At 50.1% G+C, this 25,475-nt stretch overlaps 1 protein-coding gene across 3 annotated transcripts; it reads left to right on the top strand.

The window, feature by feature from the left end:
- The first annotated feature begins 682 nt into the window (after positions 1 to 682).
- On the top strand, positions 683 to 24,648 carry SARM1 (sterile alpha and TIR motif containing 1). 3 transcript variants are annotated; one of them, XM_049860008.1, is made up of 9 exons: positions 683 to 1,511; positions 7,688 to 8,306; positions 10,369 to 10,581; positions 10,873 to 10,964; positions 11,070 to 11,305; positions 13,395 to 13,497; positions 13,570 to 13,759; positions 15,898 to 16,032; positions 22,488 to 22,568. In XM_049860008.1, exons 1-8 carry the CDS (start codon positions 1,042 to 1,044, stop codon positions 16,024 to 16,026), a joined length of 2,052 nt encoding a protein of 683 aa, XP_049715965.1. In that variant the 5' UTR covers positions 683 to 1,041; the 3' UTR covers positions 16,027 to 16,032; positions 22,488 to 22,568. The 3 variants fall into 3 exon arrangements, with proteins under 3 accessions (XP_049715965.1, XP_049715964.1, XP_049715963.1); XM_049860006.1 differs by lacking the exon at positions 15,898 to 16,032 and adding an exon at positions 22,721 to 24,648 and having other exon boundaries at positions 686 to 1,511; positions 22,488 to 22,609; XM_049860007.1 differs by lacking the exon at positions 22,488 to 22,568 and having other exon boundaries at positions 15,898 to 18,003.
- The last annotated feature ends 827 nt before the right edge of the window (positions 24,649 to 25,475 follow it).

The following is a 25,475-nucleotide window of genomic DNA, read 5'->3' as shown; positions in this document are numbered from 1 at the left end:
TGGGTGGCACAAGCAGCTTTTGATTGGCGGCTAACCTATAGGTTGTCAGCTGAAATCCACCCAGCGCCTCTGCAAAAGAAAGTCCTGGCAAATCGCTTCCTTAAAGATTATCTAAAACACCGGAGCTCATTCCTGTGGAGTCTATTCTGATTCATGTCTTACAAAGCAGAGTTGCTCCATAGGGTTTTCTTGGATATAATCTTTACAGAAGCAGTTTGCCAGGCCTTTCTTCCATGGAGCCGTTTGAACCGACAACTTTACGTTAGCAGCTGATTGCAAACTGCTTGCACCACTCATAAGCCAAAACCCAAACCCATTGCCGTGGAGTCGATTCCGACTCATAGCGACCCGAGAGCAGTTCTATTCTGTAACACACAAGACGGTCGTCATGAGTGGGGGCAACTCCAGGGCAGCTAACAAGGAAAGAGGCACACTCAGCTGTGTTATCCCACGGTTCAGAGTCAGGGGGAAACCAGCAGTCCTTTCCCTCTCACCTCCCTCCCCCTGCCTCCAGCATGGGGGTTGCCGATGCGGTAGCGGGAAGAGGCCTGGCCCGAGTATGGGCGTGGCTGGGGCCGTTGCGGGGGCGTGGCTGGGCCGGCTGAGGAGGAGGAGTTCGACGAGTCGAGGGGTGGGGCTTCGGCCCGCGTCCGCGGCTTCTTAGGGGCGGGGCAGCTGCAGAGGTACCCGCAGCCTGGCCGAACTGGAGCCTGAGCCCAGCGGAGCTTTGTTGCGGCCGCAGCTTCCTCCAACATTTGGGTCCATCCCTCGCCTCCGCGCTCCCTCTTTCCGCCCACCGTTTGGGTCTGGGCCTGCATCTCCTTCCCCAACCTCTCCGCCCCGAGCCTGCGCTCACCACCCCCCACCACCACCAAACTTCTGGCCAGCGCTCTTGCCTGGTACCCCTCTCTCCACCCCTCTTCTTCTCCTGCATCTTCTTCCTCTTGGTCTGCTCTGAGATCCCTCTTCCCCCGAGGTTCCGGGTTTCCCAGCTCCACCCCGCCCTTCCAGACCGGGGATGTCCCCGGCAGCCCCGCGCCCATGGTCCTGACGCTGCTTTTCTCCGCCTACAAGCTGTGTCGCTTTTTCGCCATGTCGGGGCCACCACCGGGAACCGAGCGGTTGGCTGTGCCAGGGCCGGACGGGGTCGACGGCGCGGGCCCATGGTGGGCCGCGGGCGGCCGCGGACCCCGCGAGGTGTCGCCTGGGGTGGGCGCGGAGGTGCAGAGCGCCCTGGAGCGCGCTCTCCCGGAGCTGCAGCAGGCGCTGTCCGCGCTGAAGCAGGCGGGCGGCGTGCGGGCCGTGGGTGAGGGCCTGGCCGAAGTCTTCCAGCTGGTGGAGGAGGCCTGGCTGCTGCCTGCCATGGGCCGCGAGGTGGCCCAAGGCCTGTGCGACGCCATCCGCCTGGACGGTGGCCTCGACCTGCTGCTGAGGCTACTGCAGGCGCCCGAGCTGGAAACGCGCGTGCAGGCCGCGCGTCTGCTGGAGCAGATCCTGGTAGCCGAGAACCGGTGAGGGCGCTGGACTGGGGGACGGCACCGCGGGGTGTGGGAGCGGCAAGGGTGGTCGGGCGCCTGGGTCTCCCGTATGCCTTGCATTGTACTTAGTCCTTTGACTTCCTTTACCTTACTACAGCCCTGCACGTTAGAGGTCAGCGTGCCCATTTTACAGATGAGAAAACTGAGGCTCGAAAGTTTAGTGACTCGCTCAGCATCACAGAATGAACTAACGCTGCAGCCAGGATTCACTCCCAGGGCGAGCGAGCTGGGGGCTGGGGACAGGAAGAAGAAGACTGGAGTAGGTCCCTACCTGTCCCAATGGATCGAGATAGCAGTCTACTGCCAATGCCCTTGTAAACCCACAACCCTCCTATACATGGTCCTGGGTGCCTTTCTGTGCTACTCTCTCTCCTCCTCCACCCATAGTACCCCCACTGGGAGGGGAAGGAAACACGATGCTCAGATGGGTGAGAAGGTAGAAGACCCTCCCCTCTGCCCTCTCCCGAGGCTGAAATGAGTACTGGCCCAAGGGTTACTCACCCGCTCACATCATCCCCAATTCACCTCCTGCTTCCTCCTCCTTCATTCTGGTACATGTCACAGACCAGACATGATCTCATTCTGTAACGGCTAATAAGAAACAAGATTTCTGCTGGGACGAATGGGTGAGGGAAGAGGAAACTGAGGCCCAGAGCTAGGCTCAACAAAACAGAGTATGTGTTTTCTGCCCCGCCCTAAGTAGTGCCAAGATACTGTACCAAAACCAAGCCAGTTGCCGTTGAGTTGACCCCAACTCGTGGTGACCCCATGTGTGTCAGAGTAGAACTACACTCCATAAAGTTTTCAATGATTTTTCAGAAGTAGATTGCCAGACCTTTCTTCTGAGGCACCTCTTGGTGGACTCCAACCTTTCAGTTAGCAGCCTGTTAACTGTTTGCATCTCTCAGAGACTCAGTAAAGTGGGCTCAAACTGAGGTCTGGTTGCCACTCCCTTGCCTGCCTCTTGGGATCACCCATGGAATAGAAGACCCCTGAGGACTCGCTTTCCCTCCCTCTGATGCCAGGGCAGATCAGGCTGTCACACTCCAGTCTCACGCTGAATTCTCGGGTCCTTCAGGCTAGAAGGGTTCTGTTCAGTTCGTTCAGTTCTCACACTGCATGATGAGATGAGAATGGGGTAGGAGCACAATTCCTTGACATTTTCAAAATGAAAAATAACCTTGTGATTGGTGGAACGATACAAGTCCAAAAATATGTAAATGAAGCAATTTCAGTTGGGAGGCCAAGTTAGGAGTGTGCTAGTCATCAACCTCTCATTTAACATCGGGTGCAAAGAATTTCGAGGTCTAGCAAGTGGAGTGGGTGCTCCACTGGGTGTGGTGGGACCCAGGTTGAGGTGCATGTCCTGTGTGCTTGGTCCTATGGGGTTGGGGCTATGACTAGAACACTTGGGTAGTGGGTGCAGCCAGCACCGTAGGAAGAAAAAGGCCACAAGATGCAGAGTTGACGTTTTTCAAAGTAAAAAAAAAAAAAAAAAATGACAATCCTTACCTAATTCAGAATTACCGGTGGTTAAGTAATGGAGCCCTGGCTGCTAACAAAAAGGTCAGCATTTGGAATCCCCCAGCTGCTCCTTGGAAACCCTATGGGGCAGTTCTACAGTGTCCTATAGGGTCACTATTATAATCCACCCGACCGCAACGAGTTGGTGGTTAAGCGTTCAACTGTTAAGCGATAGGTCGTCGCTGCCAACTCACTAGCTGCTCCTCGGGAGAAAGATGTGGCAGTCTGCGTCCGTAAAGATTTACAGCCTTGGAAACCCTATGGGGCAGTTCTACTCTGTTCTGTCTGTTCTCTAGGGTCGCTATGAGTCAGAATCGACTCTATGGCAATGGCGTGTGTTTTCGTTTTTTTTTTGTCCCAAGAAACAATGTGCTTTTGCCCCATTGCTTCAGAACCAAGGACAGAGCATAGAGGGCCGGGATCAAAATGCCGAGAGAAGGGGCGGGGGGGGGGGGGGGATGATGACATGCTGAGAACTTAGGTTTATAAAACCTTTTCCATCCTCTTAAAAAAGATTCTTCCACCCATGTGTCCACCATGCCAACAGTTAGAATCCACTTGATGGCAACTGATTTGTTTGTTTGTTTTTGATATATATGCACGGTTTTCCCCTCCTTTGGAGCAGGGATTTGAACCCAAGCTTGTGTGACTCCAAAGTGTGTGCCCCTTCCACCAGGTCCTCAGCCTCTTGGGCTGCAGAAGAATTAAAAGCTGAGAAAATAGCACATAGTTCAACTCTGGAGGGACCAGGTGCATAGGGAAAGGCAAGGGCTGAGGGAGGAGAGCAAGAGACTCAGAATGAAGTCCTAGCTCCGAACCAACGTTCCTGAGCAAACCCTTCCTTTCACCAGGCCTCAGTTAAGTCTTCTGAAAACAAAGGTGTTGGATTCGCTGATTTCTTTAGCACATCCAGGCTCTGATATTCTAGGAGTTTGTATAGCCAGATTGTTTTGGAATGTCAAAGTGAGGAGAAAGGATCTTGGGCTCTGGAGACCTGGGTTCGACTCCCAGCTGTGCCTCTCACTAGCTGTGTGACCCAAGGCAAGTCACATAAGCTCTCGGATCTTCAGTGTTCTCATTTATAAAAGGAACAACTACAGTTCTGGCTGCCCAAGAGGGCCAGAACTGGAATGGATGACGAGTATACGTTCGCTCCTTTGGAGCTGAATGATCAAGTCAGCAAACCAGCCCTGGTCTTACGATGTGTTCTGTGCTCAGATAGGCCCTGCAGTAGACCCAAAGTCGCAGGCACCGTGGCCACTGCAGTGCCAGCTGAATGAGGACTCTGTGGCTGGGTGGGTCTCTAAGTCCCTGGGGGCTGCCTCACCTGTGGAGGACATCGCTTATGGAGGTCAGGGAGACGGTAAACCTTCGTCTCTGCTCAGAGTTTGAGTCTGCTGGCCTCCAAGCTCTCCTCCTTTGGCCTGTCCACCCACCAGCTGCCAGAGTGAGTGTCCAAAAACCCGCATATGACCAGGCCACTCCTCTTCCCAAAGCCTTTCAGTGACTCCTCATTTGTCATCAAGATAAAGCAATGCCTTGAAGTGGCCCAAGGGCCTCCGAGACTGATCTCCTCTTTCCTCACTTTCCCCTCGAGCCCTTCCCCTCAGCCAGACTGAAGCATGGGCAGTTTCCCAAGTGCACCAGCTCTCAGACACCTCCGAGCCTTTGCACATCCATGCCTGGAATGCCATCTCCCCTTCTCTCCCTGACTAATGCTCCCACCATCTTTCTGAACGAGCCCAGTAGGAAACCATTCCAATGTATTAATGTGTATCTTTTTATCTGTGTTTTGCAAAATCTTTATTGTTTTGTGTGTGTGCGTTCAATGTTATATAGCACTTTCTGTTTCTCACTTTTTTCCGTTCAGGGTTATGTTTTTAAGGTCATTCATGTTACTGTGTAATCATCTACTCAGTCACTCATAAATGTTCAATAATCCCCCAGGGTGGGCACATGCCCATGCCACCTCTCCACTCTCCCAGCTTGCTTCCAACTTCCCCACATCATAAATAACACTCTCATGAATATCCTCGTCCACCTCCCCTGGGGAGCTGTGTGTAAAAATGGCATGAGGGCAGCTTCTGACCACCTCTAACTTCACAAGGGGGAAGCAGAATCAAGACCAACAACCCAAGGCTGATTCCTATGAGGTGAAGGTCAGACATGCCTCCTCTCTCCGCCATCTTTACCAATTCTGACAACAATTGTCCTTCCCAGGACACTCTCTACTTCTCTGCTGGGTTTAAAAATTCATTGCCATGGCCACACAGAGCTCACAGGCAATACTCAAAATTATGGGGTTTATTAGGGAAGTAACAGGCTACAATTCAGGTTCAGGAACACTCAGGGTACAGTTGTTCCAGCAGGACAGCCTCTTCTCAGTCGACTCTCTTTCGGCCCCTTGGCTTCTACCCTGCTTGGGCAAGTGTTACAAAGCTCTTTTAGCTTTGTCGGTAAGTGCCCCGAGGCACTGCACTCTGCCAGTAAGCCTTAGCTGGAGGGCACTCAGCTCTAGCCTTGTGGGTGGGCAAACCTAGCTCCAAGTGCCCAGACACGCCCTACTCTGCCAGCAAGTCTCCTGCCCAAAGGCACTCAGCTTTCTTGCTCCATGGGCCAGGAAGCCCACTGCGCCGCCTCCTGCCAGTCTCTCCTGCCATCGTTTCTCTGCCACTGGTTCTTGCCATCTTAAGTGTTACAGCTCTCTCTCTCTCTCTCTCTCTCTCTACCTCCTGGTTCTAGGATCTTCTTAGTGTAGGGATCCCAGGTCCAAAGGATAGGCTCTACTCCTGGCTAGTCTTTTTTGGTGGTGGCGAGATCCTCTTTCCCACCTCTGGGATGGCTCGTTTTAAGCCTAGTGAGATGGCAAAACTGACCAATCCCTTTGATAGGCCACAATTAACTTATTTGTAGAGTTCTGCCCAATCACTTGCATGGGAGTTACAACAGCATGGCGAGAAAGGCCATGCAAAAGCCATCCATTGCATCAGACTGTGTGAGAGCCCCAGTTCCTAGCCCATAGGATGTGTGTATCCTTAATTTCACCGACTAGTCCCATCCTGTTTCCTGATTGACTGTCCCAGACTGCCCCTCCGCCCACCATGCTTCAAGGCGCCCATATTTCAACACCTCCTCAGCCCTTCATATTATCCGGCTTCTAATTTGTACCACTCTAAGAAGTGTAAAGTGACAGTTGTTGTTTTAATTTTCGTTTCTCTGATTGCTGATGAGTTAGAGCATCTCTTTATTTGCTTGTTAGCATGTTGTATTTCCTCATTTGTAAATTGCTTAATATGTCCTTTGCCCATTTTCCATTGCATTTCCTTTCTTTTTCGTGATGATTTGACTATTTATATATTCTATATAGTAACTTCTTGTTGATTTTATTGTTTTTCTTTGTTGGCTTTAGACATTGCAGATATCTCCTGCCTTATTTCTATTCCTCAAACATGCTGAGCTCATCAGCCCTCAGGGCCTCTGGCCTGGCTATTCTCTTTGCCTGTCATGCTGTCCTCCCAGATACTTGTAGGCAGGGGTCTCTCTTGACAGCTCTCAGATGTCACCTGCTCAGACACGTCCCTCCACCGAAGCACTCCCCATTACATCACACAGTTTTGGTGTCATCATGACCATATCACTATTATCTTGTTCATTCACTGTTTACTAGCTTATTGTCTGTCTGCTTAAACTGAGTATAAGCTCCAGGTAGTCTTAGTCACTGTTTAACTCAAGCCTCTAATGCAGTGCCTGGCACACAGTAGGTCTTAAATAAATGTCTGATGAATGAATGAATACCTCCCCCTGCCCCCCGCCAGTTATACAGCATGGAGTGAAGAAAAGCTTCAACTGATATTAAGGAGTTAACTTTTATTGAGTCTTTACTATGTGCCAGGCACTGTGCCAAGTACTTTGCATGGATAACCTCATTAGTTCTCACATAACCCAGAGAAGTAGGCACTGCTATATCCCATTTATGTGATGAGGAAAATGAGGTACAGAGATAAAGGAAGGTGCCCAAGGCCCCACAGCTACAAAGTGGCATAGAAGAAACCAGGACCCAGGTAAGTAGTCTGCTTTAGAGCTGGACTGTTAACCACTACACACTGCCTTTTAAGGGAAGGGGAGAGAGAGGAGATGACTGGCGTGGCCAGGATGGAGCTTGTTTATAATCAGAGAAGTCCAGAGGCCAAGTCAGGGTAATGAGCGCCCAGAAGCAATCTCTAAATTGCACCCCCCCCCCCCCAATTTCAAGAGGAATAGACTTTGATAGCAGCATGTCAGCAGAAACACCCTCTTGTCTGGCTGCCTTAATCAGACACCTTTTATATTTGTGGTGCCTTGGAAAGTCATTGCGTGCCTAGTCTGGCGCCTTCCTGGACTTGCGCCCGGGGGTAAGTGCTCCCCTCTGTTCTTCTCCGCCCCCCCCTCCAGAAGTCTGGTATCCCAGGCAAGAGGTTAAGAGTGGGACTGCTGCAAGGAGGGTAACGCTTTTCCCCAAGCCTCATATGACACTAGCGAGCCCCAGAGAGGGTAAGTGATCAGGCCATGGCCCCCCAGGGAGGCAAGCCAAGCCCCGCAGGCCCTGGCAACTCCGCGCCTTCCCTCCTCCCACTTTTTCCTGGCAGCGACCGTGTGGCGCGCATCGGGCTGGGTGTGATTCTGAACCTGGCGAAGGAGCGCGAGCCGGTGGAGCTGGCGCGCAGCGTGGCAGGCATCTTGGAGCACATGTTCAAGCACTCGGAGGAGACGTGCCAGCGGTTGGTGGCGGCCGGCGGCCTGGACGCCGTACTGTTCTGGTGCCGCCGCACAGACCCGGCGCTGCTGCGCCACTGTGCGCTGGCTCTGGCCAACTGCGCAATGCACGGCGGCGCAGTGGCGCAGCGGCGCATGGTGGAGAAACGCGCCGCAGAGTGGCTCTTCCCGCTCGCCTTTTCCAAGGAAGACGAGCTGCTGCGACTGCACGCCTGCCTCGCGGTGGCGGTGCTGGCAACCAACAAGGAGGTGGAGCGCGAGGTAGAGCGCTCCGGCACACTGGCGCTCGTGGAGCCGCTTGTGGCCTCACTGGACCCGGGCCGCTTCGCCCGCTGCCTCGTGGACGCCAGCGACACAAGCCAGGGCCGCGGACCCGACGACCTGCAGCGCCTCGTGCCACTGCTCGACTCGTCGCGCTTGGAGGCGCAGTGCATCGGCGCTTTCTACCTCTGCGCTGAGGCTGCCATCAAGAGCCTTCAGGGCAAGACCAAGGTGGGTGTGGGTATGGGGTCTGATGGATGGAAGGTTAGAGAGCGTCTGGGAAGGCTTCCCAGATGAAGTGACATTCAACTGGGACCTGAAGTACACGTAAGAGTTAGGTGAAGGGAAAATGAGGGATGAGGGGCCTAGTCATTCTGGCTTGAAGGCAAGACCAGCAGTTTGAACTTGGTCTTTGGGGCAAGAGGAGACCACTGAGAAATTTTAAAGCAAGGGGCATTTGTGCTTTACAAACATCATCCTGGCTGCTGGATGGAGAAAGGGTTGGCAAGGATGAGATTGGAGGCAAGGGGGCCAGTTAAGAGGCTATGACAGGGGGACCACTGTCAAGGACTATGACATGACAGCAGAGGCAGAGAGAAGCAGACAGATTCATGAGGTGTTAAAGGGCTGGATTTAGGACTTGGTGGGTGGCTAGCTGAAGCAGAGGGAGTTGCTGAGGGTGATTCTTGTCTTTGGACTTAGACAACCCAGTGGATAATGGCACCTGATACTGAAATAAGATGAACTGGGTGAGGCACATGCTGGAGTGGGGAGGCGAAGACAATGAGTTGAGTTTAGTGAGACAGATTGAGTTTGAAGTGCCTGAAAGATGCCCAGTTGGAGAGCTCCAGTGGGCAGTTTTGTTGTTTGGGCCTGGAGTCCCAAAAGGAGATGGTAGTTGGAGAGAGAAAGAAAAGCTTGGGGGCAGGACATCTGTGTGTCAGCCAGGTAAGCCTCACCCAAGTTCCAAGGGGCCTCCATGCTCAGGGCCTGATCCACAGCCTTTGCCTTTACTTTAATGAGCCGTGTGGCCTTGGGCCCTTGGCTTCCCCTCTGTGGGCTTCACAGTGCCTCATTTTCATTCTCGGAAAATTGGAGTTGGACAACAGCAGCAGTCCTTCTTACCCTGGACGTGGGACTAATAATAGTTAATTAAAATCAGTGAGTGCTTTTTTTGTTTTATAAATACTACAGATTCAAGATTCCATCTGTAAGAATGTCACCCTCCCTCCTTTGCATTCCTCTGGGAGTGTTGGGAGTTGGTGACAGCTGGTACACAGGGAGTGGTGTACACCCTATGGCTCACTCTGTACCACAGATGTCATCTGGGGGCGCTCAGTGCAGTGTGTCTTACAATGATTGTTGCCTATCGAGTGTGCCCCCACAGATCAAGAAGAGACCCTAAACTGCAATAGGGGGGTCTCTGAGGCCTCTTCCAAAGTCTGATGCTCTAGGAGCCCCTGATTCTCCTCTCTGTGCCCCAGAGTTAGGCCAGGGGTGGACTTGCCTCACAAAGCAGGTCATTCTGCTTTGGGAGAAGGGATTTGAAGGAAAGTAGGGAATGAAGACCCCAAGGACTTGGTCTGGGCAGCAGCCATGATCACCAGCTCTGGCACCCCCTTTTCCAGCAATGCCAAGTGAGTGCAGTTCGACCCAGACATAATGAGCGGCATGCCAGGTACAGAGCTTCCACCATGACTAAGACAGGACTTCAGTTTATAGTCCAGTGGAAGTTACATTATCAGCTAATGACAGTGGCTTTCAGAGTGTGGTGCAAGTGCTAATTGGAGGTGTGGACAAGCTATGGGGGGAACCAAAGCAGGCTGCATGGAGGAGGTGCTAAGTCGATTCGGATTCTAGTGGATGAGTAGGAGCCCCACAAGCAGGGGAGGAAGTAAGGATCTGGGATCAGCATGGGCCAAGGCATGAGAGCCTTGGTGGTTTGTGTGTGGTGAAGGGGAGGGGGGCATGCCAGACAACTGGGGAATGAGTGGAAGGAGAGGTGACCTGGAAGCCATGGGCAGGGGCTGCACAGTGCAGGACTCTGGAGGCCTACTGAGAACTTAGACTTTATCCCAGGGCATATGGACGCTATTAAGGGGAGAGATAAAGAGGGCCTGGTCAAGAGCTGAGAGAGCTTCAGGATGGGGAATCCACAGGAAATGGTGACATATTGGATGAGGGTTAGGGCTGATGGTGGGGCTTTCATCAATGAGGGGAGACAAGGGGCACCTTCAGGGCTGCTGGTGAATTATTGGTGGACTCAAGACGACCTCTACTCCCTTCCCTGCAGGTGTTCAGCGACATCGGTGCCATCCAGAGCCTGAAACGCCTCGTCTCCTACTCCACCAACGGCACTACGTCGGCGCTGGCCAAGCGCGCATTACGCCTGGTGGGCGAGGAGGTGCCGAGGCCCATTCTGCCCTGCGTGGCCAGCTGGAAGGAGGCCGAGGTCCAGACCTGGCTGCAGCAGATCGGCTTCTCCCAGTACTGCGAGAGATTCCGGGTAGAGCTGCGGCGGCTGCCTCCCTGGAATCTGAGTGGGCGCGTCTCCGAGGGCCCCAAGGCCGCTAAGGGACCGTTAATGCGACAGCGCCCCCTCCCGGCCAGCAGGCCCCACTCCAGGGTGGCCATTTGTGGATGGAGAGCCTGTACTTAGCCACTTTCGGGGTCACTCGGCTCTGATCTGGGTCCCATCCACCTCCCTCTGTCATTTCCTTTCTCTCCCCTTGCATCTTGTGTTTGGGTCCAAGGGCTGAGGAGGAGAGCCCTTCCTTACACCTTCCCCCTCCCTCAGGAGCAACAGGTAGATGGCGATCTGCTTCTGCGGCTCACGGAGGAGGAGCTCCAGACCGACCTGGGTATGAAGTCCAGCATAACCCGCAAAAGGTAGGAGCCTCCTGCCCGCCCAACCCTGGCCAAGTCTAACGAAATGCCCACTGCGCCATGGGCCAGTCCTGAGTCAGAATCTCAGCGTCCTCTCCTCCACGGCAGGTTCTTCAGGGAGCTCACAGAGCTCAAGACCTTCGCCAACTATGTGACGTGCGACCGCAGCAACCTGGCCGACTGGCTGGGCAGCCTGGACCCGCGCTTCCGCCAGTACACGTATGGCCTGGTCAGCTGCGGCCTGGACCGCTCCCTGCTGCACCGCGTGTCGGAGCAGCAGCTCCTGGACGACTGCGGCATCCGCCTGGGCGTGCACCGTGCGCGCATCATCTCGGCCGCCAGAGGTCAGTCTGCCAGCTGGTACCCAGCCCGCCGTCAACCCCAGCCCTGGGGGGTGAGGGGACACACACGGTGGGGCCTCAGAGCCTCTCTGGCCATTTATCGAGCACATGGGCTGCGTGGTCGGGGCTCTGGGGATGTAAAGGTGAATATATTGCACTCTGCCCTGAAGAAGGTCCCAGTCTGAGATGGGTAGGAAGGTGTGAGTGAGGCAGGTAGGTAAAGAGCTATGGCAGCTGGCCCTAAGGGAGCCCAGAGGAAGCACTGTCTTAGGTATAGACTTCCAAGAGGAGGGGATACTTGAGCAAGTCTTAAAGGATTTGGGGGGCGGGGAGGAGTCGTGAGGAGTAAGGGCACTCCAGGGAGAGAGAGCAGTCTATAGGAAAGTGTGGAGCTATGACAGAGCATGGAGGGTGCATACAGGGGAAGGGGCGGGAAGTCAGAGGGTTCATCCTATTCACCAACAGCTGACAGTATGGGTTGTGAAGGTGCTTTCATGAGGGCATAGTAGATTTTAGGGTGCTGGCAAACCCTTCTTTTTTACTGAGAGATTAACCAAAAAAACAAAAATCAAACTTGTTGCCGTTGAGTCTATTCATAATGACCCTGTAGGACAGAGTAGAGCTGCCCCATACATTCTCCAAGGAGTGCCTGATGGGTCTGAACTGCTGATCTTTTGGTTAGCAGCCATAGCTCTTAACTACTATGCCACCAGGGTTTCCACTGAGAGATTAGCTAATGTTTATTGGGCAATTACTACATGCCAGGTACTGTACTAAATTTTAATGGATATTGTCTCATTAATCTGTACATCCATTTTATGCAGTGGGCATTAATATTTTTTAAATCAACTTTAAAAACTTTTTAAAGGATAAAAAGAGGTATAATTGAACTTGAAAGAGTCCAGTTCAAGGAACTTTGAAAAATATACAGACCTGTATAAGGGTTTGGGTATAACCACCATGGTAGATGTTACTTTTAGAGACGAAACTTACATGCAAAGAATTTAAATAAATTGTTCAAGGTTATAAAAGCCATTAAATGACAACTGGGATTTGAACCCCTGGCTTTCTGCTTCATAAACAGACAAATGTCGTCTGTGGGTGTTCAGTCTGAATACTATAAAAGAAAAGAGATTCTATTCTTTCATCCATTCATTCGACAAATATGCACTGAGCACCTACCAGGTACAAGGAATTGGCCTTTGCCTTTGGTCTTTTGCTTTAACCAAAGCAGTTGGGTTTTATCATTTTTATATGGTATCTTCCAATAAAAACACCAAGGTTTTTTTTTTTTTTTTAAACAGGAGGTTCCTAGGGCTGAAATAGCTTACAAATCCCTTCTATAGGGAGTAGGGAGCCATTCAGTTTTTAAGTGGAGGCAATGACATGTTCAGATTTGGATTTTAGAAAGACCCCTTTGGTAGCTGTGGCAAATGGATTAGGCTGGGCAAGTGAATTTGAGGACACCAATGAGGAGGCTGCAGTAGGGGGCATGGACATAGGAAGGGCCCAGGCCAGAGTCCAGGATGTTTAGTAGATAGAGTCCACAAAGCACAGTGCTTGGCTCTGAAGGCCAAATGACAGCACCATGAGGGCAGGATTTGTCTGTTTCGTTCACTGCTGATCCAACAATAGGGATACTGCCTGGCACATAGTAAGTACTTAATAAGTATTTGTTGAATGAATGAATGAGAGGCAGGAATTGAGGCTGATACCAGGTGTCTATCTTTGGTGGGAAACTATGACTAAGGGATGAGGGGATATTCATGATGTGTTGAGTCTGGAATGCCATTGGGTGGCTGGCTGTACAGGTCTAGAGATCCAGAGAAAGGGAGGGCTAGAGGGGCATATCAATGCCCCTCAAACACAGCCTACCTCCTGAGAAGGGCTCACCAATGGTCAGCATCCTTCCTTCCTGTAGCCTCGGTTTCCCCATCTTCAAAATGGGGATAACGTATCTGTAGGCCCCATCTCTCCACTTCCATGACCCTTTTTGGAGCTGGGCTGATGGGACTAAGTCCCCAAGGGATGATGTATCTCATGGTGAGTGATGAGAAGCCACCTTCACCATGTTGCCTCTTCTCCACCCCAGAAACGCTACACTCCCCACTGCCCTGCACTGGCTGCAAGCCCAGTGGGGACACCCCAGATGTCTTCATCAGCTACCGCCGCAACTCAGGCTCCCAACTGGCCAGGTGAGGAGGGGCAGGTGGGCAGCCTAAGGCCTTGGGACGAGGCCATGGCAGTGACCTGAGACCTCTTTGCAGCCTCCTGAAGGTGCACCTGCAGCTACATGGCTTCAGTGTCTTCATTGATGTGGAGAAGCTAGAAGCGGGCAAATTTGAGGACAAGCTCATCCAGAGTGTCATGGGTGCCCGAAACTTTGTGCTGGTGCTGTCAGCTGGGGCATTGGACAAATGCATGCAGGATTACGACTGTAAGGACTGGGTGCACAAGGTAGGTGCTGGCCTGGGCCTTTGTGGCCCCAGCAGTGGCCTGTGGCCTAGGGGACCGGGTCCTTCTCCTGTCTCATCTGTACACCCCAGCATCTCCCTGGCCCAGCTCGAAGTCAAGAGCCATAGCTCTGTGATGTGCCTTTAGCAAGCCACTTAGGCTTTCTGAGTCTCAGTCTCCTCATCTGCAAAATGGGGAGAATTTACCATCCTATTTACCTTGTGGGATTGTTAGGGTCAGAAATCCACTGCTAGCAAGTGGATTCCAACTCATAGCAACCCTATAGGACGGAGTAGAACTGCCCTATAGGGTTTCCAAGGAGTAGCTGGTAGATTCAAACTGCCAACCTTTTTGGTTAGCTGCTGTAGCTTTTAACCATTGTACCACCAGGGCTCTGTTAGGGTCAGAGAGAGATGAAAATGTTTTGAAATATAAGCTCTGTGAGAACAGAAGGGGCAGGGGAGCCATCTGACAGGCAGAATAAAATGGTGGTTCAGAGTATAAGGTTGTGAGTTTGAATTCTGGCTCTGGCCTTTGTCAAGGTACTTAATCCCAATGAACTTCATGTATTTTACTGGCGAGTAGGAATAATAATAGTCCTAACTTCCTAGGATATTGTTATAAGGATTAAAAGAACTAAAGTTTGTGTAGTGCTTAGCAGAGTGTCTGGCACATGGCAACTGCTCAATAATTTAAAAAACCCATTGCCATTGAGTCGATTCCAACTCATAGTGACCCTATAGGACAGAGTAGAACTGCCCCATAGAGTTTCCAGGGAGCACCTGGTGGATTCAAACTGCTGACCTTTTGGTTAGCAGCCACAGCTCTTAGTCACTATGTCACCTAGCAATTATTAGTATAATTATTATGAATAAACCCCCAAAAGTCCATTGCCTTCAAGTTGATTCCGACTCATAGTGATGCTATAGGACAGAGTAGAACTGCCCCATGGGGTTTCTAAGGAGCAGCTGGTGGATTCAAACTGCTGACCTTTTGGTTAGCAGCCAAATGTGTAACCATGCTGCCACCAGGGCCCCTAATTATTTCGAGTACTACTATTTAACTCACCATTGTATCTTCAGTGCTTGACATACAGTAGAAACCTATCGAACATTTGTGGAATAGATGGATGGGTGGATCCATGTCACTTTCGCAGGTTATTTTTTTTATATACTTACAACTACAGGTGTATTATAGCAAAAAGATACAAATCAGGATCAGCATAAAGAAGAGATGAATGGAGCAAGGTCTGGGAGGGTTCCCAGTGCAAAGCTTCTGTGTGCCAAAAAGGGTGCACTACCCTCCCGAGTGTATTGATGTTTTTCACTAACCAGGAAACTCTTGGAGCTTCCATGTCCAGAGCCTTTATTGGCTCCATTGCATAGTCATGACTGGGGCCACACTGCATTTGCATGATAGGGGCCTCACTGCATAACATCTGCAGGTTATTAATCATTAATCAGTCAGTAGGAATTAGGAGTAGGGCTGAGGAGTGCAGTAGCCAACTGAGATGGGGCCCTTGTCTTCAAGCAGCTGGGGAGACAAAAATATGCCCAGAATGACTAGATCACATATAACCAAAAAAAACCAAACACAGTGCCATCGAGTCGATTCAGACTCATAACGACCCTATAGGACAGAGTAGAACTGCCCCATAGAGTTTCCAAGGAGCACCTGGTGGATTTGAACTGCCGACCCTTTGATTAGTAGCCATAGCACTTAAACCACCACGCCACCAGGGTTTCCAGATCATATATAATTTGGTGTAAATACTAGGCCAAGAGGCGAACCTCTTACTTGTAGTAGGACTACAAAGAAGGGAGAGAGCATCAAGGGCTGGAATAATCAGAGAAGACTTCATGAAGGAATCAGAACTTGAGAAAAGCCTTAGGAATTTAGGTAAGTGGAGAGGGAATCCCATGCGGAGGGAACAGCATGAGCGAAGGAACAAAGGTAGGGATAAGAAACGTGGCAACAGCTTATGTGCATCATTGGTATTGCTTTCTTCCTCTTACAGATGAAGACACTGAGGCTCAGAAAAGTAGAATAACTTTCCCACGACCACACTACTAGTGTAGAAATCAGAAAGGCTGGGCTTTGAATTCTGTTCATCTGACTCCAAAGCTCATGCTCTTTGCCAGGCCCATCACTGTGTTCCATGGCCCAGATCTGAATGGGTAAGAAGGGAGTACTTGAAAGGGTTGGATTCAGCTCCCGCTGGCCCATCAGAGCTGATTGTCCCCATCTCTTTCCAACTCCACGTTCAGTGAAGTCAGGTGAGTAGCTTGAAATCAGCCACTGTGGGAATATTTACACCAAGGAAATTGGCAAACAATACAAATCAGGGTTTTGGCTTTTTGTTTGGTTGGTTTTCCCCAGAGAGCTAGTTATTAAACATTTACAAGCATGCCACCTGTTGGATAAAAACTGTGGAAACAGGTTATGGAGGGCCTGGAGCCAGGGAGAGATCCTGTTCTTAAAAAGCTGGGAAACAGAGAGCACATGAGAGGGGTGATGCTGAGCCAGTGGGTTTTAAGAATAAGGCTCTGGCACTAGGGTGCAATACAGATTGGCAATGGGTAAAAGTCAAGCTCCAGAGTCCATATAGAAGGGCTGAGTACCAGGCCTGGTTTGGGGAAGGGGCACTGGGCCAGGGAGACCTCCTGGAAGAACATGTCTGATGACCTAGAGAAGGTGGCAGATGACTGCATTCTGAAAGAGAGAGGGGAGTGTGAACTTTGCAATAGCTTAGACTTTGCCTTGTTCACCACTGCATTGCTGGTGTCTAAAACTGCACTTGGTACCAAGTTAGGCTTTTCAAGAGTTTATAATATAGTTGAGTCAATGATTAAACACATCTACTAGTTTAAAAGGCCATAAGACCTGCCTCTAATCAAGTTTCTGTTCTTAACTGAGTGATCTTGAACAAATCATTATCTTGCAGACTTTGCATCTATGATGCCATGAGTGGTTTGGGCTGCCGTTGGTTCTGTGTCATTCTGGGTGAAACAAATGTCTAAAGGTTCCCAAATACAGTGCTGCAGGGTCAGAATTCATCCAAATGCCCAGCAGAGAGGTTGAAGTGGCCCTGGATTTGGAATCTGAAGGCTGGAGTCAGAGGTCTGGCCCCTTCTGGGCCAGGCATGTGTGTGACTTGGGAGAAGTCCCTTCCCCTCACTGGGCATCCCTCTCCTCACCCGTAAAATGGAGAGGTGCCCCAGAAAGCCAATCAGGGTCAAAAAAAGTTATACACGTTCTTTTCCCAGGAGGTCTCCCTCCACAAGGGTGCTTAGCACCCATCCTTTTCCCAGCAGATGAAAAGGAAGGAGGAGACAGATGGGGTGCTAGGAGCCTTTGCCTTGGACTAGTCCCAGAGGCTCCGTCATCCCTCCTCGGGTGTTTTTAATGCTTTAATTGCCTCTGATTTTAAAACTCTTTTTCCCGAAGCCACATTTAGTGGGTAATCAATATGGAAAACCACAAGTGAACTGCACTCAGGATAGTCCAATCCCTGTGGTTCCCTCTTGAAAGGAAAAGAAACATTCAATAAGCACTTACCAGAGCATCCATTAATAGTAAGTTGTATCCGTAGAACATTTTACAGAGCAGGAAATAATAATGGCTAAAAAAAGACCCGTTGCCTTCACGTCAATTCCAACTCATAGGACCCTATAGGACAGGGTAGAACTGCCCCGTAGGGTTTCCAAGGAGCAGCTGGTGGATTTGAACCACCAACCTTATGGTTGGCAGCTGTAGCTCTTAACTACTGCGCCACCAGGGGTCCTAATAATGCCTAAACAAATCCATTGCTGCAGAGTCGATTCCGACTCATAGCGACCTTATGGGGCAGAGTAGAACTGCCCCGTAGGGCTGGTGATTCAAACTGCTGACTATATGCTATGGGTCGGAATCGACTCAACGCCAATGGGCGGGTTATATGCTAGGCACTGTTCTGACCACTTTCCACAGAATTTGCAGTTATACCTCCTAGGTAGATGTGGAAATCTCAAAGAAAAATCCACACTTTGTACTTTTCTGTTCAGTTCTGACACCAGCAGCCCATTCAGCACTTCTTTCTCTGATGATGCTAGCCACCTGAAACTAGGTCAGAGCTCACAAGTTAAAAGCACACCATCCTTCAGGCTGCCAAATTAGTTGTTTGGGAGCTGCAAGTTTGGGAGCCCACATGACACCCTCACTTCTGACCTGCTGGCTACAAATTCAGGATTTCCCTCTATGCCCCACCCCCCCACCCCAGGATACCAGCTGTAAGTTTAGGGGTCCCTGCCCTTATGTCTGGTGGGTAAGATAGATATTAAGTAAATTACCCACTTAACTAATTTAAATTTGCAACTGTAGCGTGCACTGCAGGAATACACTGTGCTATAAGAGCCTATAATAGGGGGTGGTCTGACCTGGTCAGGGAGGTGAGGGAGGACTTCCCTGGGGACATGTTGATTGAGCTCAGATCAGAAAAATGAATAGGCATTAGCCAGATGAAGGGGCAGGGAAGAGCATTCTAGGCTGAGGAATAGCATGTGTAAAGGCCCTGTGCAGGGAAGAAGGATGGCAAGTCTAAGGGGCTGCAAGGTCAGTGTGGCTGGGAGGACAGTGGCAGAGGAATCTGAGATGTGGGCTGTGGCCAACCATGCCAGGGCCTTCCGGGCTACAATAAGGAGTTTGGACTTTATTCTTAGAGCCACGTCAAGAGTTTTAAGTAGGGGGTGACATGGTCAGATTTGCATTTTGCCAAGATTAGCTAGATGAAGGGCAGTGTGGAGAACAAATTAGAGGAGGCAAGAGTAGATGAGGGAATGTGAAAATTGATACAAAAATTCTCAACAAAATCTAGCCAATAGAGTCCAACAGCATATAAAAATAATAATAATAATACATCATGACCTAGTGGGATTCATACCAGGTATGCAAGGATGGTTCAACATTAGGAAATCAATCAATGTAAATAAACAAACAGAAAAAGAATCACATGATCATCTCAATCGATGCAGAAAAGGCATCTGATAAGGTCCGATGCCCCTTCCTGATGAAAGCTCTCACCAAAATAGAAATAGAAGGGAAATTCCTCAACACAATTCAGAGCATATACACAAAACCAACAGCCAAACATTATTCTCAGTGGAGACAGACTGAAAGCATTCCCCCTGAGAATGGGAACCAGACAAGGATACTCTTGTTCCACATCGTACTGGAAATCCTAGTGTAAGCAATAAGACAAGAAAGGAAAATAAAGGGCATCCAAATTGGGTAGGAAGAAGTAAAACGATCCCTATTTGCAGATGATATGATCCTATACATAGAAAATTCCAGAGAATCCACAAGGAAGCTACTGGGACTAATGGAAGGATTCAGCAAAGTGAGGGTACGAGATCAACATACAAACTTCAGTTGGATTCCTCTACACTAACGATGAGAACTCCAAAAAGGAAACCAAGAAAATAATACCATTTACAATAGCCCCCCAAAATATAAAATACTTAGGAATAAACCTAACTAGGGATGTAAAAGACTTATACAAAGAAAACTACGAAACACTACTGCAAGAAATCAAAAGAGACCTTCATAAATGGAAAAAACATACCATGCTCACAGATAGGAAGACTTAACATTGTGAAAATGTCACTACTACCCAAAGCAATCTATAGATACAATGCAATTCTGAGCCAAATTCTGACAACATTCTGTAATGAGATGGAAAAGTTAATCACCAACTTTCTATGGAAAGGAAAGAGCCCCTTGATAAGTAAAACGTTAACGAAAAAGAAGAACAAAGTAGTAGGCCTCACACTACTGGACCTCAGAACCTACTATACAGCTATGGTAGCCAAAACATCCTGGTACTGGTACAACGACAGACACATAGACCAATGAAACAGAAATAAATCCACCCACTTAAAGACACCTGATCTTTGACAAAGGCTGAAGTCCATTAGATGGAGAAGAGATAATCTCTTCAACAAATGGTGCTACCAAAAACGGATATCCCTTTGCAGAAAAATGAAGCAGGATCCATACCTCATGCCATACACAAAAACTAACTTGAAATGGATCAAAGACCTAAATGTAAAACCTAAAACTATAGTTCATGAAAGAAAATACAGGGACAATGCTAGGGGCCCTAATTTATGGCAAATATAGAATATCAAGCATAACTAAAAATGCAGAAACTCTGGAAGATAAACTAGATAATTGGGACCTCCTAAAAATTAAATACTTATGCTCATCAAAAGACTTTTCAGGAGAGTAAAAAGAGAACCTACAGACTGGGAAAAAAAATCTTTGGCAACAAAATATCTGATAAAGATCTAATCTCTAAAATATACAGAAAACTTCAACAACTTAACAATAAAAAGACAAGCAACCCAATCACAAAATGGGCAAAGAACATGAGCAGACACTTCACCAAAGAGGACATTCATGGAGCCAACAAATACATGAAGAGATGCTCACAATTATTAGTCATTAAAAAACCAAAACCAAACCCATTGCTGTAGAGTGGATCCCAACTCACAGTGAGCCTATAGGGCAGAGTAGAACTGCCCCATAGAGTTTCCAAGGAGTGCCTGGTAGATTTGAACTGCCGACCTTTTGGTTAGCAGACATAGCTCTTAACCATCACGCCACCAGGGTTTCCTATTCCTATTAGAGAGATGCAAATCAAAACCACAACGAAACACCATCTCACCCCTGCGAGAACGGCACTGATCAAAAATTCAGAAAACAATAAATGCTGGCGAGTTTGTGGAGAGATTGGAACTCTCCTACACTGCTGATGGGAATATAAAATGGTACAACCACTATGGAAAATGATACGGAGCTTCCTTAAAAAGCAAGAAATAGAAATACCATATGATCCAGCAATCCTACTTCTAGGAATATATCCTAGAGAAACAAGAGCCCTCACACAAACAGATACATGCACACCCATGTTCACTACAGCATTATTCACAATAGCAAAAAGATGGAAACAACCTAAGTGCCCATCAACAGATGAGTGGTTAAACAAACTATGGTACATACACACAATCGAATACTGTGCAACAATAAAGAATAATGGTGAACCTGCGGAACATTGCACAACATGGATGAATCTGAAGGGCATTATGCTGAGTGAAATAAGTCAATTGCAAAAAGACAAATACTGTATGAGGTCACTATTATAAAAACTCCAGAAAAGGTTTACATACAGAAAGAAACAATCTTTGATGGCTACAAGAGAGGGGAGGACTGGGGAGGGGAAATCACTGACTAGATAGTAGATAAGTGTTAACTTAGGTGAAGGGAAAGACAATACACAATACGCGGGAAGTCGGTACAACTTGACCAAGGCAAAGGAAGACACTTAGAGGAACACAAGGAAAAAAAAAAAAAAAAAGAGGCAACCACATTGAACACTACAGCATATACGATCCTCCAGCAACAGTAAAAACAAATAACTTGGAAGCAGATACGTATGCTCAATGGGGAGGGAGGGCGTATAGGCGTATACCCATGCAATACGTAGGTGAGGCTGTGGATATTTCTACGTACATATTTTTATGTACAGCATGTATATTCATATATATAAAGCACAAAGGGGGCACAGTCATAGAAGCTTCCTTGACACATCCAAATACCTTGAGGGACCGAGTTACTGGAGCTGAGGGCTGGGGACCATGGTCTCAGGGGACATCTAGGTCAATTGGTCTAACATCGTGCATAAAGAAAATGTTCCATATCCTACTTTGGTGAGTAGTGTCTGGGGTCCTAAAAGCTTGCAAGAGGCCATCTAAGATACATCTATTGGTTCCATCCCATTCAGAGCAAAGGAGAATGAAGAAAGCCAAAGACAAGGAAAATATTAATCCAGAAGGCTAATGGACCACATGAACAACAGCCTCTACCAGCCTGAGCCCAGAACTAGATGCTGCCTGGGTACCACCACTGACTGCTCTGACGGGGATCACAGTAGAAGGTCCTGGACAGAGCAGGAGGAAAATGTAGAACAAAATTCAAATTCACAAAAAAGACCAGACTTATTGGTCTGACAGACACTGGAGGAACCCCCGAGACTATAGCCCCCAGATACCCATTGAGCAAAGAACTGAAGCCATTCCCGAAGTTCACCTTTCAGCCAAAGATTAGACAGGCCTATAAATAACAAACAGTAACACACACAGGAGGAACATGACTTCTCAGATCAACCAAATGGGCAACGCCTACCCAAAAGCAAAGATGAGAAGGCAGGAAGGGACAGGAAAACTGGAGGGATGGAATCGGGGAACCCAGTGTAGAAAGGGGGAGTGCTGACACCCTGTAGGGGTTATGACCAATGTCATGAAATAATTTTCGTATACATTTTTCAGTGAGAAACTAATTTGCTCTGTAAACTTTCTCCTAAACCACACACATACAAAAAAAGGCGGGGGATGAGGGGAGACCTGGTGGGGGCTAAAAATAATGGGAGGTTGGAGCAGGGTGGTGGTGGGGTGGAGGTAGAGAACAATGGGTGGATTTGAGAAATCAGTAGGAGTACAATTGTCAGGGCTCATAAGGGATTAATGGGGATGCAGGGGCGAGGGGAAAGTTAAGGTGGACTCAAGGTCAGTGTCCTGCCCTGAGCTCAGCCTTGGACCAATAGCCCTCCCAGCACCTGCTTGGCCCCAGGGTCCTTGGATGAGGTCAGGAATCTCTTCCTCCTCACCTCTGGGGCCCCTCTCTGTTCTTCCTCCAGGAGATCGTGACTGCTTTGAGCTGTGGCAAGAACATTGTGCCCATCATCGATGGCTTCGAGTGGCCCGAGCCCCAGGCCCTGCCTGAGGACATGCAGGCGGTGCTCACCTTCAATGGCATCAAGTGAGCCTCAGGGTTCCGGGGAGTGAGGGATGAGGGAGGCAGCACGAGGGCAAAGCTGCCAGCAGCAACCTCTGCCGAGCCCTCTGACCCATGCCACCTCTGTGCCCACAGGTGGTCCCACGAGTACCAGGAAGCGACCATCGAGAAGATCATCCGCTTCCTGCAGGGCCGCTCCTCCCGGGACTCATCTGCAGGCTCTGACATCAGTTTGGAGGGTGCTGCACCCATGGGCCCAACTTAACAGCTCCCACTTCCCAAGCCCGGCTGTGACCCCCACTGCCACCATCCTCCCTGGGGGAGCAGCCCCTCAAACTGGCCTCCCTGGGCTGAGACAGCCTGGGCTCTTCTCAGGAAATGGCTCTCCCTCCCCCACCCTCATGGCTCACCTGTTATTTGCAAAGGGGAGGGAAGGCAGGCACTGGGGGTGGTGAGGGTTAGACCTCCCCCAGGCCCTCCTGCTACCACCAAGCCTGCCCTCAGCTCTGCCTTGGGTACAGGCAGGGTCAAGGCTCAGTTCTGGAGTTTGTCATACACTCCCCTTCCCCTGCCTTGATAGCAACCAGCTTGAGTAGGGGGAAGGCAGGCAGCCTCTAGCAGGAACCAGGGCAGCGCCCAGGCCCTCTCCAGTCTCAGCACTGTTGCTGTGAGCCAGCCAGGGTCATGTACAATGATGGCTGTCGATCAGGACTGTCCCTGGCCCCTGGCTCACCATTTCCTGCCACCCCTGGCCTTGCCCTGTAACCACTCAGTGCCCTTAGCTGGCTGGCCTGTTCTTGGATGCCCCTCCCAGTCTTTCGGAGGATGGCTTCCTTTGGCTCATCCGGGTCAGCCGAGCCCTCACTCTGGCTGGTCTGTAGCTGTGGCCGGCTTTGCAACACTTACTGGTGCACACAAACCCCCTGCTTGGGCCCGGGCAGGGGGAGGCCATGTCTTGAGGACAGCGAGCCCACCCTACCCCATGTCTCAGTGTCGTGCCCCAGTTGCCTCCCCCAGCTCCTCACCCATTCAAGGCTGCTCAGCCCCATGGCAGCAGTAGCAGCCTGGGCGGAGGAGACAGGATCCTGATGAAGAGCTGGGGTTACTACCTAGGGCAGTTTCTCCAACTTGAATGTGCATTCTTATCACCTGGGAATCTTGTTAAAATCCAGATTAGACTGAGGAGACCTGTATTTTTCACAAATTTTCTCTGTGAGCTGTTGCTGCCGAGACCCCACTTTGAGGAGCAAGGCCCCGAAACACAAACCCCTCACGAATCTCTGCCATTTCCTAAACACTCCATTCCATGGTCTCTGTAATCATCGCAGCAACCCTATCTGGTACTATCCTCTCCATTTTACAGGTAAGGACAGTGAGGCTCAGAAAGGTTGAGTCATGTGTTCAGGTTCCCAACTTGTCAGTGGCAGCCCCGGGATCTCCGGCACCAGTCCAACGACCTGGTGGAACTGATCTGGGAGGATCATCCAGAGGCTGTCCCCTACAGCCACAGACAGTTGGCTTCTCCCTTGCCCCAAAGAATCTGGCAGCGGGGGGTTAGCTTTAGCAGCAAAAGGCTGATCCAGGGACCACGTAGGAATGTCGTTCTGCCCCACCCTCTACTGGTGCCCTCTCTCCAATAATCCAGGCTCTAGTTAGTGGGGTCTGCTGGAACCTGCCTTGCCCCTTCCCTCCTAAGAGCAGTGGGTTCACATCTCAAGGCTGGCTCAGCTCGCAGCTCCCACTCCTAAGGTGCAGGCCAGGTCACCCCTAGCTCTCCAGCCACATCATCCAAGTCAAAGGTCTCCCTCCATGCCTGGGGCTCTTCTTCCACTCTCCTCCCTGCCAAAGACACTGCCTTCAGCGTCCTGGCCCAGCTCTTCAGCTCTGGCTCACTCGGTTCCCTGCTTACCCTCTTTCCTTCTTTCATGCAACAAGAGTCCCCACCAGTGCCAGTCCCAGGGTGAGGCCCTGGGCAAGGTGAATGAGGCAGACTGGATGCTGCCTTCAGGGCACAGACATAATACAGTGTGACAAGTGTCTTCCAGCAAAGCTTTTTGTCATTTTGTTTCCAATCCATCCTGCTCCCCTGAGACCCCTATGGGCAGTACTCAGAGAGGTTTCCTGGTCCTTTTTTCTTTTTGTTTGGTACACCCTCTACTGTTGCCCATCTCGACTGCCTGGCTTTCTGGCTGACCTCTGTCCCCCTCTTCTGTCTCTCTGGAGAATTAGAGTCCAGATTCCGGCCCTAGCCAGAGCAGCTGAAGGGATGACTGCCCCCCCGCCACCCCCCACCAGGCCAGTGTATTCAGGGGTGACTGCCTCGCCATGACAAATACCACACAGACCACAGCCATGGCAAGGACCTCGGCCCTCATCTTTGACCCAGGCCTGGCCCATCCTGAGACAGAGGGCTGAGAAGTAGCCTTCCCCCCAAAGCCTGCTTTGACCCAGGTCTGCAGGCTCAGGATTTTCTGCTTAGCTAGGCTTCAGCCGCTGCTCCCAGGTTGGGGCTGAGTCAGCTAGGTCTTCATCCCAATTCCCAGGGGCCCAGAACTGCTCAGGGACACTTAAAGGCCATTCTGACCTTTGGGCCAAAAGTCCAGCCACAGTTCATTCATCCTTCCCCAGGTCCACGCAGGACAATGAAGAGAGGCAGCTTTCTAGAATGTAAGAATTCGGAGGGATCTCAGAACATCATCTAATCCAATGTTTCCTAAACTTGCTTAATCACGTGGGATTTCTACAATTAGGTAATGTGGGGTGTTGCTGATCTACCCCTTCACAGAGGGGCCTGCTTATGGTCACACAGCTAGCCTGTGGCAGTGCCCAGAGTAGACCCAGGCCTGAGGCCAGTTGAGACCTTTTCCCTACTCTTCTGGCCACCTCATGC

This window comes from Elephas maximus, chromosome 19, assembly GCF_024166365.1.
Source record: "Elephas maximus indicus isolate mEleMax1 chromosome 19, mEleMax1 primary haplotype, whole genome shotgun sequence".
Lineage (NCBI taxonomy): Eukaryota > Metazoa > Chordata > Mammalia > Proboscidea > Elephantidae > Elephas > Elephas maximus.
Note: the sequence above shows the minus strand (reverse complement) of the source record. Positions and strands in the feature narration are given on the sequence as shown.